At 40.0% G+C, this 18,296-nt stretch overlaps 1 protein-coding gene across 2 annotated transcripts; it reads right to left on the reverse strand.

The window, feature by feature from the left end:
* Positions 1 to 1,043: 1,043 nt before the first annotated feature.
* UBE2B (ubiquitin conjugating enzyme E2 B) lies at positions 1,044 to 16,268 on the reverse strand. Of its 2 annotated transcripts, none has more exons than XM_083600060.1 (6): positions 15,795 to 16,268; positions 10,291 to 10,371; positions 9,539 to 9,564; positions 6,009 to 6,098; positions 4,563 to 4,651; positions 1,044 to 4,190 (listed from the first exon to the last, which is right to left on the reverse strand). In XM_083600060.1, the coding sequence occupies exons 1-6, from the start codon at positions 15,836 to 15,838 to the stop codon at positions 4,062 to 4,064; spliced, it is 459 nt and encodes a 152-aa protein (XP_083456186.1). In that variant the 5' UTR covers positions 15,839 to 16,268; the 3' UTR covers positions 1,044 to 4,061. The 2 variants fall into 2 exon arrangements, with proteins under 2 accessions (XP_083456186.1, XP_083456187.1); XM_083600061.1 differs by having other exon boundaries at positions 10,291 to 10,516; positions 10,809 to 15,983.
* Between the last annotated feature and the right edge of the window lie 2,028 nt (positions 16,269 to 18,296).

Raw genomic sequence — 18,296 nt, forward strand, 5'->3', positions numbered from 1 at the left:
TATTCATGTGGGGGAAAGACTGTCAGGTCAGTTTGACATGCTTGCTGGCAAAGTGCTTCCAAATGTACCTATGTCACTACTACCAGAGGCCTGCTGTCATATTAGGCTAGGAGATTCCTTTCCCCTGCTGCTACCAGTAGCACAGCTCCCCTGTGTGGAGTTGTCACATGGAGAGTACACTCTGCCACATTTCAGAACATAGGAAACTGTTACCTGGGTCAGGTGTAAGGAGCCTTTGGCCCTCCTGGTGTTGCTATAACTCCCATGCTTGCTGGGATTCAGCAACACATGGAGAGGAACAAAGGTTCTCCACACCTGATCTAGCAGGTATTGCCTGTCTTCCCTGGAAACAGACTCTATTACATGTTCTCACAGGTTTGATCCAGGGTTGGTGGGGGGAAATATTATCTACCACCCCCACCTGACTCTGGAAAGATATTCTCAATTTTGTCTGCCCCACTTGCAGTTCATGCTAAGCACAATTCATCTCCTGTGCATATTCTCTTTGGTTGTACAGTTCTAACCTACCAATAACTTTTATGGGTAAAAGTTATGACAGGAATTTGAACTACGGAAAGAAGCAGCAGAAAATTACTGCTTTATTACTGCGAGTCTCCCTAGAAAGCGTACGACCTCTGACGTAGGGACATGGACTGTGGTTGGCAAGGAGAAAATTTCTGTGTTTATTTTCTTTAAAAAATATATTTAAAAAATCCCCAAACCCAAACCCATTCTCACATTTTATCATTTTCTTATCCCAGCAACCATTACTGATAGCCAAAAATACCCACCCTAATACCACTAGTTAATTGTGAAGCCCCTTTTCCTACTGTTGGGTTGTAAACTTCCACTATCTTAATCTGCTTTTACACCTATTATTGTGAGAGAATATTAAAGTCCTTTAATGTAATGCAAGTGATTGTTTGTATTACCACCACATCTTTCCTGGCCTTCTATAAAAAGGTTAGCCACTGAGAATTTGATAACATTTCCCAATCCTTTTTAGAGTTTCCATTCCTACAATTCACCAAGCAAGCATATTCTTTAGCCAAGGTAGTGTTTATCTTTCATTTAGCAAAGGCAGGACTTAAATGACCTAGTATGCCTGTTAATGAGAAGGTTGTTATAGTAACATGTATTCTGATATCAGTACATGGGTACTATTTATATAGAAGTAACATAATCTTAACCAAAACAAAGATCACACATGCATAGCAGTTAAGGAAAACTGAATTAGATGCTTGTGAAATAGCTGCAATGATAGAGCACAAAAGAGAAGTCTTGTACTTTCTACTTTGGTTATTAAAGAATTGTACTTCTAGCCGGTGATTTTGTACAAATCGTTTCCCACCATGTTCAACAGAGTACATATGAAGGTAAATTCAGAACATTTCCTAGTATTTGATATTACTATTAATGTTGTGTCTTTCATAAATCTGAGTTTTCAAAGTCATAGTAGGAAATTTTTTTTAACAACTTGTTTCAGAATTGTAACTATACAATTGAATTTTGCAACTGAAATGATCTAGGATTCCAGTTCCTTAAACCATAAAGTACTAAATGCATCTGAACTTTCAGGATTCTTTAGAAGTATTAAATAAATAAAACCATATCATACTTTTCCTTAGTTTTGAATTTCTCACCATGTGACACTGGAAATATTAATTTATTTATTTTTATAAAAATACCTTAACTCAGCAAAATTTTGCTATCACCAGTATTCTGACAGTACCCAAAACTTTTACCTTTTACGTTTAAATCCATGGAAACTGTTCAAGTTCTGAATTAAAGCCTGATTCAGTAACAGACTTAATGAGGGCAAATTGAAGCTTACACCACACAGGACAGAATGCTCCTGGCTGGTTGTAAGATAGCTGGGTTTACATTCAGCCTTGGATAGGGCTGCACTCCCTCTGGACTTATAGTTCAGGTGTACCTTTGCAATCAACCCCGAGCCTGGATGGGTTTTGACAGCATCCAGCAGCACTTTTGCACAGCTAAGGTTAGTGCAAAAACTGTGCCTGTTCCTTGCAGTATCAGGCCATCGTTAGCACGTAACTTACTTAAATCTCATTTGGACAACTGTGACACTCCACATGAGACAGTCTCTGAAGAGTATTCAGAAGCTCAAGTTGGTTTTGCGTGCTGCACCCAGTGAGGGGGGCCAGCTGTCAGGGGCATGCAGTTCCCATGCTTTCACAATTTCATAGGCTAGCAAGTCTGTTTCTAGGTAAAACCCAAAGTGCGAGTTGTGTGGCCTGTGAAGTCCTAAACGACTTGGGACTGTGTCATCTGAAAGTCTGCATTTTCCACCATATGAAGCGCATTTGATGGGAACTAAAAAAAAAAGAGGACCTTTTCACTTGCTGCTTGCAGGCTCTTGAATGCCTTGCCAAGGAAAAGGAAGGGGCTAACCAGGCTTGACGACCTACCACCAGCAGGCAAGTACATTTTCATTTATACAGGCCTTAGACTCAACATCTGGCTTTTTAGTTATGTTGATGTTTGTTTTAACTGGTTTTCAAGAGGTTGGAAACTGTTTCTCCTGCCTTGATTTTATTTTGTTGCTGTTCTATTGTACTGCTATTGTTAGGCATCTTAAGACCCATTTACTGGAAAGGTGGGATAATAATGTATTAAGCAAAGCGGAAGCATCTATGCAAAGGATTTCTTGTACTTGCTCATACCCATCATGTAGGAAGAAGTCCCATTGATAAAAAGTGACCTGGTCGTTAGAGCCATCCTGTTTTCCTCCATCTCCATTTGAAACAGGTTTAGATTCTGGTTTTAATTCTGTTAAACTAGAAACCTTGCTGTATTGATGTAGTTCCAGATTTTGCCTACAGTAAGCAAGTTAACCAAAGGCTGCATCTCATTGTGTCCCTCTACTCACAGAAGGCAGGAAAGCCATTTTTACTGCTTCTCCTTTCTCTCCCCCTCCCAAATCTACTATGGAACTGCATGAAAGGTAACCTGGGAAGATTTGGCTTTCCATTCACAGAACTTCCTCTCTCCTCTGAGCAAAGAGCTTTCTTTAAGCAGAGGTAAAATGAGATACAAGGCAGAATTACCACCTGCATGTGATTAAAACTCAGTTGTTCGGGCATATACATAGCTATGGCAATGGTCTGCATTAGTGAATGGCAGCACTCTCTGCACCTTGTCCACTTGTCCACTGGCTCTGCTGTGAATGGTTTTGGCCAGTTAAGAGTTGCTAATGTAATGACTAGTGTTAAGTTTGGATATGGGGCACTTATTTGTGAGTTGCATGTCTTGAGTAGCATGTCCATCTTTTTTGCCACTGTATCCTATCTTGCATGACTGGCAAAAGGCAGCTTATGTACCAAGCTCCCCAAAGGGAGAGCACCATATAAGAAAATGTAAATAATGTCAAAAACTGTGTTGAAAAAAAATGGAGCTCCAAGTACTTCTCTACCACACCAAAGTGCTGAGAACTGTAAGGTTCTTCCAACACTGGTGGGGGAAAAAAATATTACCTAGGCAGAATTTTAGACTGCACACGTGAAAGGGCATCTTACATCTTAACAATGTATTTTTGTAGTTAGATCTGCATGCAAGCGATCTGTGAGCCCATGGAAAACTTGAAAGAAGTGACAGAAAAATGTCTTGCACTGAGGTTATGTATTTCAGCTTTACATGAAATATTTTATATATAAAACTCTGTTAAGTGATTTTTGTCCAATTTATAAATCTAAAGAATTCAAAAATAAGGCATTCAATATTTTGAAAAAAGTACAGATTTACAAAATATGTATATTCTGTCATGAAAACTTCACACCAACATTATACACTTTGAAAAAAATACAAACAGGATATATTACAAATTTATGTAGCAATAACTTAGGTCATAACATGCAATAGAAAGTACATTAATCAAGGTACACAAGCTTTTAGAGTTTTGAAACTGAAGGGCTTATTTTTGCAAACACATCTGTATGCAAGTCAAACGTGGCACTTGAGAAGTTCTGATAGCATTTCCTATCGCGAGTTAAATTGTACATGATGATTATGAGGATGTCGGTTAATGAAGTAGTTATCTCTTATGAATCATTCCAACTTTGTTCAACAATAGCCGAAACTCTTTTTTCATATTCACGCTTGTTTTCCTGATAAAGTTGTGCAGCCTGACTGTTGGCAGGACTATTTGGATTGGGTTCGTCAAGCAGCGACTGGAAAGAGAAAAGGAAGCTAAAATTGGGGGTGGAATATAAAGCAGCAGCCATCAAAATGAAGAGATCTAACCAGAGTAGAATGCCATGTTTGAGGGTTACAACAAGCCCAGGCCCTGTTCTTGCAACATTTACATTTAATATTACATCTAAACTGATACAGTAAAAGAAAAATAACTGAATCCTTTTGACAAGCACTTCAGACAAAATGACTTACTAAGTAGCCGTACAGTTACTAGAAATAGTTCAAAATATTCACTGTAATAAATTGCTCAAGATAGAAAGGACTCAATCTTCATCAGCAATTTTCCCCATCAGCTTCTCAGATGAGTAGACTACTATGAAGAGCAGTATGTTATTTACTAAGATTACCTGAATTGAGGTTAAAATAGATGAGACATCATACGTAGGACTCCAGCGATTCTGAAGGATATCTAAACATATGCTACCATCTGCATATACTAAAATGAAAAGAAGGTTTTAAAATTATACCACTGTTATTTCAAGTTTATGCCAGTTTAATGCTACATGTGAACGGGTGATGCATTTCTCCAAAAGTTCAGCATTTTAATTCATATTGAAATCTTCATAAACATGCATAGATCATGCTGCAGAAAATATATAGGAGAAGAGCATATTGCACACTAACTTTTCACCAATGAGGCAACCTGCAGTTAATCTTGTGTGGGCACAGGTTAGAAGTACTGGTCACTAGGCATTTTGGGAGGTAGTATCCATTTATTTATTGTTCACTTTTGGGCAGGAAGAAAATCAAAGTGAAATTCTCGTTCCCAAGACGGGTTTTTCTGCAGTTCAATGTGCTGATGGAGACTCATGACTCATAACAATCCCGATGCAAAATCTGAAGATAATTATATGAAAGGTGTTTGGTTTCCTTTGATTTGTAGCAATAGAAGAGGAACCCTCTCACTTTATCTCTAACCAATCTTCCTAACAAAGTTAAAATATATGGGTCACAAATCAGAGTTCCTCTATGCGTATGTCAGTTACACACACTGAGCAGGGACATAAAAGTTCCTCTCCAAAAGGAGGATCAATCTCCTTCACATTATGGGCGTGTAGGCTCGCTGTCTCTCTTTAAAACAGTGTATATTGTCTAGCTACATTTGACATCTCAGTAAAAACAATCTCTCATTCCTCCTCACTCTTCAGCTGATGAACAGCAAGTTACTTAGGCTACAGGAAGAATGGGAGGAAAGGTTTCAAAAATATTGTACACAGGGCCTCAATGTCTTGTCAAATGATTGAATCAGTGCTTGGACAGCATCAGTACTGCTCCCTGTTAACTAAGCTCTCCTTGCCTAAAAGAGAAGCAGCCATATGCTATACACAGAGGATTCAGCAACAAATTTTGAGACAGAAAGCTTCCAAAAAGGAGCACAGATATTAAGGAAGATTACAGCTCCAGCTGCAAAATTCATTAAGGCTTTGGATTTTGCAGATGTAGGGGGCTGGACCAACAGAGGCGGCCACTCATGCAATGGATCTTTCCCCATTCCCCACCCTCCATAGCAATTCCCTTAATCAGGAAGTTCTTTATTGATCTCTAATAGAACAAACTATTTCTAAACTTAATTAGTTTCCATTTATTTTTCTGATTGCCAGTATGACATGGCTGTTCAGTGTTCAGATATTATTTTAATGAAAGTATTGGCTGCAGGCTGTGAAGAATTTCTGTGTTAAGTAGTTGCCATGACAATTGCCTTCAGCAATTGATATGGATATTAAAACTTTGTTAAAAGTCAGAGGGCACATGCTTGCACCTAAGGTTTTTACATATTCTTCATGAAAACTTACCATTGGGATGAAACATTTTTGATAAAAACCGAACAGTTGGAGGCTTATTTGGATATTCTTCTGAAAATTCTATTACTAGTTTAAAGGTACCTGTAAAAAAGGAGAGAAAGGGGTGGAAAGGGGGCAACAAACAAGAACAAATCATGTAGATGAATCTGCTTTTAAAAGCCTAAACATGACATTTTATTTAATACATTTGTATCCCATCTCATAAGGCAGTTTAGAGTTATATAACAAAGCTATTACAAACATCTTAAGATCGCAAATATATAGCGGAAAAACTAATTCCTTTCAAAAGCACTTATGATTAACAAGAGGGCTACTACTCTTGAAATAAAAATAAACACTTAGTCTAACATTATTTTTAGAGTTAATAAAATGCTGCAGTACACAGCTATGAATAGAAATAACATCAGCATCCTGAGAGTATCTTAGCAGCCCACTCAAGAGAATATGGAGTAGAATCTAAAACTGTGTAGCAAAATATGCAGATGAATTAGGTATATTCCTTTTGAATTTCCACAGGTTGAAAATGTAACATTGGTTTGGTATTAAAAACCAAACACAAATGGAGTTAGATAAACGTCTGGCAAACCTATTCAGCTCAGATATTTATTAGTTACATAACAGGCATTTTAAGCTGGTGCTGATTAACTGTTCTAATGAACAGGTCTTCACACATTATACATTTACTACAATGAAAGTATTTCTGTGAAGAAAGCAGCATGAAATCCATGCTCAAGATCATTGCGTGGTATTTCTCTCTTACACACACACATACATATATGTGAGATACAGATACATTTCAAGGATCTGAACTCATGCATTTCACACTGTTTCTAAAAATAAGAATGTGTTCTATGTGGGGACAGAAGCTGAATGTGTAAATTGGCCTGAAATTATCCAGCACAGTCAAACACATCCTTGGAGAAAACGAAAAGGAAAAAAGCTGGGCAGTTGAGAACGAAGCACTATACACAAATGAGGAGTTGCACGCCTATACGTCTAAAAATGTCAATGTTTCAAAAGAAAACGTGCTGCCAGGACAGTAAGTACAGGTATGCTTTTCTTTCTTTTTTTCTGGAGCAAACTGGTGCCCTCCAAACATTTTGGACTACAAGGCCCATTGACCTCAGCCATAATTTTATTTTGAAAGAAGTAACATCCTCTTAGAAATACACAATGCTTCTAGTACCTACATTTTCAGCAGTAATTTGAAGCATGCCTCTTTTTTGCTGCTTTTGTGTGTTTTTCGTATTGAGAAAGGGACACTTTAAAAAAAGAGAACTGTCAACATTCAGTTGACAGCCTTGAAGTCTTCGCTACATCCAACTGGATATCAAAAACTAAGAGAATCTATGGGCTGGGTCAGAGACAAACAACTTACCATCAAATAGATTATCAGAAACATTTGCCGTCATTTTTGTGATGACAGCCTGCGTTTTCCCTGCACTAACAAGTTCCCCTGGGCTATACATGAGAGCCTCAGGTGTCTGGAGCTTGCAAGTAGCCATTTACTTCACTACAGGTGCTAAGCAAAAATTGTCTCAAACCTGGGAAGCTCTACAAAAAACTGCTTTGCCCCACCTTTTCAACTACAACTGACAGAATCAAGTTTAAAGCACACACACAAACTATAACAGGTTACAAACAGAACAGCTCTATGGTCATTAAGACTTACAAATTTGCAGGAAACACTTATATACGTTCTAAATAAGACCAATAGAGATCTTAAAAAGAAACAAAAGATGGGGGGAAAACACCCACACAATATTTTGGAACTTCAACTTTTTTAAAAAAACCTGTTCAAGACACAACACTAGAGAGTGATAAACAGGTGGCTTTAAGTCTGCTTCAACCACTGCAAAAACAGCCATATACTTTACTGTGGTTATTTTCACCGAGACAGTTTTATACACAGATCAGTTCAAGGGAACGTGAAGTTGTTTTTATTTTCAGTATCAAAAGAGGATTCAGGATCATGTGCTATGGGCAAAGCCAGGCATTACCAAAAAAGCATGAAAAATGTTGGAATGAACTAATGTGAACTTCTCCCTAAATCTTAGCAGGCTCTACTGAATACAAGCTCAAAATCATACTGAAGGTCTGGTTTTAGGTACCGTCCTTGAGTGGGGCTATCGCGCGCGCACACACTCCCACCACCCCGTGGGCCCACTCTTTTCCAGTTGAATATCACATTTGGAAGACACCCAAGCTGTCCATCAACAATTATGTCTGACTGCTTTATTCTATGCCTAAGTGCCTTGTTGATGGAAACTGTGGCTAAAAGCCAAATAGCTACTTTAGCGATGGCCAAGGTCTTGGGCATGCTCAGTAATATTGGGGGGGGGGAAGGGGGAGGGAACAACAAAATTTCAAAATCTATTTTCCATGTGTCATGGGGGAGTTCTATTCAAGAAATTCAAGTCCAAACTTCAATTAACAAACAGAATTTGTCTCAGGGTTCTTTGAATCCCTGTCTGTTACGTCAGGGTCCCCATTTTGGCAAATATGCAATTGTCACTGGAGATAGGAATTTTGGAGCGGTCAGAGGGAGCTCCAGTAGAACCAGCTGCAAATTCAAGCATTAAAATATTTCCAAATTGTCAGTCATGGTTAATTTATAACTCCTCCAGATGACCCAATTTTAGATTAGGGATGTGACAACCTACTTCATGAAACCATCAGACTGATTAGCACTTTGTGTTCTCGGGCTGCAAACCTAAATGATAAAAGACCCTTTTAACTAGTGGATTTTATTTATATTGTACAGTGCAATTCTAAACAGGTCTACTGAAAAGTTAAGTTTTATTGACTTCAATGTGACTTGCTCCAAGGTGAGTGGGGTTAGGACTGCAGCCTTAGTATTGTGGTCAAACAAGTAAATTTACATGATTTAAAGTACTAGGACTTCTTGCTAATAGGTACTGTTAGAATAATGGGCTTTAAAACAGGTAGCTGGTTTTTGTTACCAAGGTTTACATGTATTACGGGTAGGGAGCAAGTGGTACTGTGGTCTAAACCACCGAACCTCTTGGGCTTCCCAACTGGAAGGTCAGTGGTTCAAATATACATGATGGGGTTAGTTCCCATTGCTCTATCCCAGCTTCTGCCAACCTAGCAATTCAAAAACACACCAGTGCAAGTAGGTAAATAGGAACTGCTGCCACGGGAAGGTAAACGGCATTTCCGTGTGCTCTGGCAATCGTCACTGTGTCCTGTTGTGCCAGATGTGGTTTAGTCATGCTGGCCACATGACCCGGAAAGCTGTTTGCAGACAAACGCTAGCTCCCTCGGCCTGAAGTGAGATGAGTGCTGCACCCCAAAGTCGCCTTTGCCTGGACTTAACCATCCAGGGCTCCTTTACCTTTGCTTACATGTATTACTACTACAGCTGGAATGTTATCCTCAATATAACAATATCAGACAACTATTACAGGTAACATATGGCAACATAATGCAAGATTCCTGTGCTTAGATTCTAAATTTTAGAAAAGCTACCAGAAGCAAAGAATGTTTTAAAAGCTTACCATCTTCAAAGGGAGTACCTTCTGGCCTGGAAAGAGAGATAATAAGAATTAATTATTCCTTAACTGTAAATGAACAAACAGAACTCACAAGCTATTTTCTGCCATTTAGGTTCCCATAAAACAGTGGCCAGTAGCTTGGTATATAAATGTGTTACTGAAAATATGTTTGATTCCCAAACTCTAGATATTGCAGTGCCTCTGCACAGAGTCTCACTTGCAAAGCTATAATTTGAGACAATACATTCACTGGAATTTTCAGCCAAAGTGTGCTCAGCTTGTTCCACTCTCAATTAAAAGCGCCATGCTTGTACAATTACATGCTATATCATAAGAAAGCTTAAAAGAGAATGATTTGAGAGGGATTCAATTTAGTGCTAAACAGATTGCTCCATCAACACAAACATTTGTGCCCCTCCCCCTGCATGTTGTTCAGGGGGTTCTCCTGATCCCACCCCCACTTTGGGCATGTGTGTGTGCAAGGTAGGAGAGGGGAAAGCCCCGCTGAGCTAGCAGAAGTCCTTGCATGGGCTTCCACTGGTGGGGCTTATTAGTTGAATCCTATCCTATATGTTCCATGTTGCCCTATTAAACTGAATACTCTGGAGTGCAAGACTGGGCCCTTAACAATCTGTTTCCAATGATGTGCTCAATTGTGTCAGTCATCATTTAGCATTTTTGAAAGTGACACAGAAAATAAATAACTTAGAATATATTCATTCATTTCCTTTATAATGAAGGTAAGGTTCACTTACCCAAAAATAACTGCATTCCATTGCATTATGTTGTTCTCAGATGGTGCACCACTGACCCCCACGGGTGGATCTTCCTGTAATCTTTAAAGAAGAAAGCAGAATGCATGGAGACATTAAAATCCATAGTGTACACACACTATTCCAGCCAGCCATGCCTTCCTTTATGATATTCCACCCATTCCTCCTCCCATCTGGTTTTCTGTCTCCTCAATGGTCAGCCAGCATTCTGTGGAAAATAGGAAGCAGCCTGAAAATGAGTCTTATCTAGTTCAGTATTGTCTACACTAACAGATAATGGCTGTCATGGGTTTCAGGCATGGGACATTCCCAGCCCTACTTGGGAGTTCTTTGGGGGCTGAACCCGAGAATGTTTATATGCTAAGAATATGCTCTGCCACCAAGGTTCAGTCCTTACACAATCCTGGACTGAAGTTACTTGTTGCCAACCTAATCTTCTGCACTCATTCTTTTACATTTCAGCACAGAAAACACTCATATTTTATCTAATTTGCTTTAACTGTATGTGTCTATGATGATTATCCTCTTTTCTATAGCTGTAAGAGGAGGAGAGTTGGGGACACTTGCACATCTTTTCTCAGGCTTAGCACTTCTGGTGCCTGATGTAAGCAAAGCTTGTCTGTTCACTTATGCCACCACGTAAGTAGTGTTGGTAGTCAACCTGAGATCTGCTTTGTGGTGGCTATTGCTGGGTACTGAGGCACAGACCATCTGCATCCAAACAGATGCTCTACTAGCAAGCTGCATTCTTCTCATGAGCATTCACACCATCACTTGGAGATAACTATACGGAAAATGAACTGTTATTTGTTTACATATTGGCAAGCATCTACTGAAGCCATAAATTATGTCTGTTTGAAACACAGAACATTACTGAAACATCAGGCGAAATCAAGACCCTTGATTCAGCTGGTTTGTCAGCTATGGGTTAGCTCCACTATGGTGGCTCATGCATTGGTGACCTTTAGGATAGACTGATGTAATGCACTTTATGTTGGGCTACCCTTGAGGCTGGTATGAAAGCTGCAGCTGGTGCTATTGGGTGTTGGCTACCAACAAACTAACACTTGTGCTGAGGGAGCTGCACTGGCTATCACATGCTGATTATCTTTTTTCAAGGTCTTACTATTAGTATATGATGTTCTAAACAACCTAAGGCCAGTGTACTTCAAATACTGCCCTATTCCATAACCCCTGCTTGAACTTTGTATCCTGCCACATAAGACTTGTCAAATGGTGCCTGGCTATCCTCAACAAGAAATTGTGAATTTAAAGAGATGGCATGGGATTATGGAACTCTATACCTAATGAAAGCAAGTAGACATCATCTGTAATGAGTCTTAGGTGCCTACTTGTGTTATTATGTCACTATTTCAGCAAGCTTTCCCATGGAAATAATTTATACTTTTCATAACCTTGTCAGGTGACCCAGACTCGACTTAAGCTTCCTAAATGTATTTTGTTTCAATTTTATTTATGTTGCTCTGGTTTTGAGATTCTGTACACCACAGAAATATATTTTATCTGGGTTTTCAGTAGAGAAATGATGATCATTAATAATATCTGTAGTGAGACAGTGCTGTTCTATTTTGGTTGGTGGAACAATTTGATTTCAGAGTGTGCTGTACCAGCCCATTTCAACCCACCTCCATATGTTACTCCATTAAAGAAAAAAAGTCCCAACATGGTCAAGATGCATCTTTTTTTAAAGTCACTCCGTTTCTCAAGCTGGATTACATACAGAGACATCTCTTAAAGAAAAGCTGAAGAGACAGAGTGAACTCCTTCCATGTGGCAAATATGACCTCCTCACGCTTACTTTATGTAACACAAGAGCTTGCCTTGTTATGCCAGTATTGTATACGGACATTTTTACAGCAGAACTGCAATATTAGTGATAGTCTGTTAATCATGTTTATTTAAGAGTTTGCAACATTTTGCAGAGGAAAATTAGAGATTTAAGACACTGAAATAATTCTCTGTCAGTAGCCCTCACATCAAAAAGTACATTTCCATTTACAGTGGTACCTCGGGTTACATACGCTTCAGGTTACAGACTCCGCTAACCTAGAAATAGTGCTTCAGGTTAAGAACTTTGCTTCAGGATGAGAACAGAAATCGTGCTCTGGCGGCGCAGCAGCAGCAGGAGGCCCCATTAGCTAAAGTGGTGCTTCAGGTTAAGAACAGTTTCAGGTTAAGTAAGGACCTCCGGAACGAATTAAGTACTTAACCCGAGGTACCACTGTATTGGGAAGGAAGACTTGCAACAGAGTGGCATTAGGAATAACAGCAAATTAACAGCATGCTGCATTGTCAGTCTACATACAGTTCCTTGCCCTTAAAACTACCCTGCATTTATACAGCTCTCTTCTTGGAGCATGCTCAGTTCAATCAGTTTAATGTCAACAGCACAAGCTACCTAAAACCTTGGCTGGAGAGCAAAGGAACGTGACTTCTTGCTACATGATAGCCAGCTTGCATGCCAGTGTCTCAGCAAAAGCATTAAGCCCCATGTGCTGTTCAGAGATAGCTTTGGTTCTTGAAGCTTCATGAACACCATGCTGTGAAAAGCCTTCAGCTATGAAGATTTTGCAGCCCTGACTGGGATTTCACATGCAAACAGAGTTAATTGAAGATTAGAGGGAGCAAGGATGCCATTTACTACTAAGTCAGCCTAAATGAAATAAAGACTTAAGCAAAATATACCTTCCTTAACTCAGATGGCTTGAGTGCCAAATACTCAACATTTATATAGTAAATTTCAAATGTTCAAAACACTTCACATATGTTATCCAAGAATACTTAGAACAGTTGAGGTGAGCTTTGAACTAAGTGTTTCCTGACATGAATCCCAGTTTCTATGTGAAACCAGCTATCTAGCATGCACTTTGAAACAAACGCATTCCATTTTGAGATTTCTCATGCCAGATATTTCCCCATTCAGTAGTTAAAATGTCTTCATCAATAGTGTTATGTGGAGTTGTTTAACAAATGTCTAGGCTAGGGATCCCTTATAGTTAGTGCATTTTATGTCCTCTTTCAAAAGGACTGTCCTAGCTCACACAACACTGGATTTTAAAAAAACAACTAGCAAGTTAAGTGCAGTTTAATTTCTAATCATAACCTTTCTAACTTTTGTGTCAGTTTTCAAAACATTGGTGCCTTGGTGAAAATATTGCTTGGTTCTGGGGTCATAATTTTTCATGTTATTCCAGATGCAACACAAGTTGTCTTACGGCAGATTTTAAAATTTAAGTCAGTATAGTGAAACCAGTAAAACAATTATTAAAACTAACCTAGAAGTATAAAGGCCTAGTTCCCATAGTGAAACTTAGCTTGACTGAGGAATGTATAAGTAAGTTCAGTTCCTGAAATTAATTCCGATACATTCATTTCAAAGTAAGCCTTGCTGATTTCAATGGAATGCATTCAAGAAAACAGTTCAGGATCACAGCTTTGTGCAATACTGCATTGTTGGATACGGCCACCGTGTCACAGCACCAACCCATTCTGTGGCATGGCATAACCACATTTGCCATACTGGGGAAAAACAACTATCTGCAGTCCTATGTCAATTCAGCAGCAACTGGATCCCATCTTAAAATGTTCACCTGTTCATACAATTACTTTGTTTCTTTACTCCTCTATTAATTCCAAATTTAAGCAAAGTTGGAGACCATATAGCTTTCTGTACGCTTAACAACATCCATGCTGTAATAGTTCCTGTGTAATGTTATCTAAACAATATTTAAGTATACAATGTATATATTGTAATTTTATAGAATATGCACAGGTTTCTTTGTAGAATCCATTTGCAGTGCCAGGAAAAGCATATTTGGATAGGATGTCTTTCTTGGCAACCTGCTTGAGAAAATAAAATGGCCATTATTTTGCCAACTTCAGCATAACCTTCACAGATGCCTCCAGATGTCAGTAAAAGCTAAGAGGCAAAGAGCAATTATAGGAAGCAGCCCTAAACAAACACGGAAACAACACAAGCCTCCATTGTAATAGGCACACACAACTTCAGTGTGAGAAAGTTAGCATTTTCTATAAGCCATGACTAAAATCATTGCATTCACTTAAGCACAGCCAACATTCTCCCTGCTTTTGAAGAACACAGCTGGTTATATAGCAAAAATTTTAAAAAAATCAGTGTTTCTCTCCACCATTTCCCCTATCCCCCCACCCAGGAAGCTATGGAATTCACAGGCCAGCCTTTTAAAGAGTTTACATTTCTGAGAGATAATTCATATACCAATTCTCTTTGCATAAGTCCAAGTCATAAGGGAACAGAGTAGAGTGAATACCAAATGCACTGAAACTCTACTCTGGAGCAGATCCTTGGGGATTAAAAGATTCAACATAGCTAAACGAAAGAGGGGGACACTGGACTGCATGGAGTTTTATTTACAGCTCCACTGTTGGCTCACTGGGTAACCTGAGGCTGTGACAATGGCTTCTTTTATTTTTGAAGCATCACATTGGCAAGATGCTTTGGGATCAGTGGATGAAGAGCATAGAAAAACTCTATTAAACGGAAATAACAAAGCTTGCATTTAATACAGCTCTGTGGCCTACCAGTTTCCTTCCTTAAAAAGAAAAGAAAAGAAAACCGTCGGAAATCATTTCTTGGGCATACCATTTACCATGGCTTTTATGTAACAAACCCGTTTTCACACTCGGCAAACCCCAAAGGCATGCTGAGTACTTGGAGGGGTGGGGGTGGGTGCAGGATAGAAAAAAACACAGGTAAGAGGCGACTTCTTAAAACCAGTGACCTAATCACTATTTTGCATAACGCCCCATGCTATAAACAAACTGGCTCCCTAGGTCATTCCCCTGAGTTGGGGGGGGGCCTTCATCTGTACCTGTGACGTGGTCAATCCAGTCTATTTCAATCCAACTCCCTTATAGCAACAAGACAAGTATTCTACAAAGGGGCGTCAAAGCAAAAAAAAAAGGGAATGGTCTCTCGAATCAGTTTGGCCTCTCTTTTATTTTGGGGGGGGGGGGTTTGAACAGAGAAGAGGAAAAAACCCAGCAAGTTTCATAAGTCTTTTGTCTAGCACAACCCTTGTTCTTATAAAAGCACCTTGACTTTCTTCTTCTTAACAGAGGAGGAAGGGGAAGGAGGGAGGGTGGGGGGCAGTCTGGGTGCGGGGCAAGGGCAGATCTTTTCGAGGGGAGGAAGTAGAAACTCTTGAACTCTTTGTCCTCCCAGTTTTTTTGGGGTAGAGACGGACAGGCGAGATCTAGAGTTCTTCTTCCCCTCCGCCCTAAACACAGAAAGCCCCCCCCCAGCTCCTTTGGAAGGGCAAAAGGCAAAGGTGAGCAGCTAGGCTCTTACAAGGGGGTCCCCAAGAGCAGGGGGGACCCCCCTTCCTCCTCCTCCTCCAGAGAAGGCGGGAGGGAGGGGGCGCATTCCGGCCCTGGGAAGCAGCCAGAGCTCTTGGAAGGAGGAAGGAAAGGGGAAGAGCGCTTACCTCTTGAAATCTCTCATTAGCCTCCGCCTAGCTGGGGTGGACATGATGCTCCCCGCTCCCCTCGGCTGCCAAATGAATCCTCGGGCCTCCCCACCTCCAAAAAAAAAAGGCCTCAGCACCGCTGGCAACGCCGACGTCTCCCTCCCCGGCGGCCGCCTGCTCTCGCTCTGCTGCTTCACAAACAACTCCGCAATGGCGTCTCCCTCCGCCGGTGGGGGAGGGAACCAGCCGCCCTTCGCGGCTGTACCACTGCGCCTGCTTGGGGAGGGGACCCAGAACGCCTTAGGGATGTACCACTGCGCCGGCCTGAAGGGGGTGAGAAGGCTTTTCTCTCTCTCGCTCTCTGAGCGCGAGGGTGTCGCCCTGCGCTGTGATTGGCTCTCCTGTCCTCCAGCAGGGCACGGGTTGCTGCGCGGATATATTTTGCAGATCTCGCCTACAGGAGTCTTCGAAGGCGGAGCAGCGGCTGGCGTGCGTGTACCTCGGTGCGGGCAGGAGGCGTTGAGTTGTCAGAGAGTGTAGTGACGGTGTTTTTTTGGGAAATCATTGTTCCCTTTATTTCTTAGCTGTCACAATATCGTTGTTTATTACTTAGCTAAGGCTACCGCCCTAGCTCTTCTTACCCTTTTGAATTTTCTCCGAAGTAGAAATGGTTTGGGTTGCACTTTTAACCAACTACTGTACATCCTTATATAAAAGTGCAAAGGTAGCCTTGTTTATCTAAAATCCAAAGTTGAGGAAATGCCTTTATTGGAGCCAGCCAAAATGTAAAACAAAAATAAATCCACCTTGAGCTTGGTTCTTAAACTGACCGTATGCTGCAACATTTTAGCCTCCCGTTTGTACTTTTTTTTGGTATTTTTATTTTTCGCCTCTGTCACAAATCTTACCTTGATGAAGTATTGTGAATAACTCGGAACACCTGCCACAATTTCGTGGCTTTTTGGTTGGTCTGAATACAGACTCGTCCAACAAGATTTTTTACATTTCTATAGCTGCTGTATAGCAGAAATTCTCGTTGCAACTCTGAAAGCAAAATACAAAACCACAACATTAAAATACAGTATCGAGCAATAAAAACTACTGCTAGTTTAAAAACAAACAAACATACCCTAAAACATATTCTAAACTAATTTAAAAAGTCAGAGGCCCAGAGTGAGAGAACAGGTTTTAAAAAACTGAGTAAATAGTATGGGATAGGTGCTCCTTATTACAGAAACCAACATATGAGGGTCTAGTTAGTAGTTGTTCCTGATTTCAGACACCATAACTTTACAATATTCTTTATGGGGGAAAGGAATCTCTTCCATTCTTGGTTTAAGAACCTAGATCTACACATGACCTATAAATGTTTTCTGAATATAAGGTCCACTGAGTTCAGTGGATTGTGTTTCTCCTAAATAATTAGTGCAGATGGTTGTAGATAATGGACTCCAGTCATCAGCACATTTACTTAGAAATGGTCAATCAGTTCAGCAGGATTTACATCCTGGTAAGCATTGCAGCCTTAAAACCTTGACTTTATATAAATGGGCTCCTTCATGATCACAGCCTAAAGATGCAAACCTGTGCACATTTGAGAGTAGATGAAGGCTACAATCCCAGCTCCACTTATCTGGAAGTAATGCTGATGGAATTAAATAGAACTTACTTCTTAGTATACATGGTTAAAGGTAAAGGTAAAGGACTCCTGACAGTTAAGTCCAGCCGCAGACAACTCTGGAGTTGCGGCGCTCATCTCGCTTTACAGGCCGAGGGAGCCGGCGTTTGTCCGCAGACAGTTTTTCCGGGTCATGTGGCCAGCATGACTAAGCTGCTTCTGGTTCAATGGGCTGGTGCAATAGGATTGCAGCCTTAATATGTTATTGTAGTTATTCACCTTTTTCACTTAAGTGAAACTTTTTTCTATTTGTGACATGATGTAATTCTTTATTCATCAATGTATAGTATGATTCATTTGGTAAGGTTTCAGATTGGATTACTGTATTGGTTTTTTACTGAGAATAATAAGTCAAAACATAATTGACCTTGTTGATTCCAAAAAGCAACAACACCATAATCATACTAATTTAATTTTCTGGTTATATAGGTTCTTTTACATAGTTGCCACCTCATAAATTATTGCTTCCTCACTGAAGAAGTGATAGCATCTGATTTTGGTCCAGATTAATTCCAAAGTGTCAGATGTTGCCCAGTGCTTTTTAAAATAAAAAATCCCATTTGACTGGCTGTTATCTTTTTCTAGTTTGTCCTGTAGCTACAAATCATCTTACATTGGAGTGGGGGAGAGAAGAAGACTGGATATGGCATTTTAACTGTCCTGATTATTTTGATCCAGTACTTTTTGTGTTTCTAAAGTCCCAGTATTTACCGGTAATTAAAAATTAACTTATGTATAGTGCAATGCAATCCTTTGCATGTGTACTCCAGAGTAAATCCCATTTGGTATCCAATGCTTTAGACTGCAATCCTGTATCCATTTACATGGGATTAAGCTCCTTT

This window comes from Podarcis filfolensis (assembly GCF_964270895.1).
Source record: "Podarcis filfolensis genome assembly, chromosome: 2".
NCBI lineage: Eukaryota > Metazoa > Chordata > Lepidosauria > Squamata > Lacertidae > Podarcis > Podarcis filfolensis.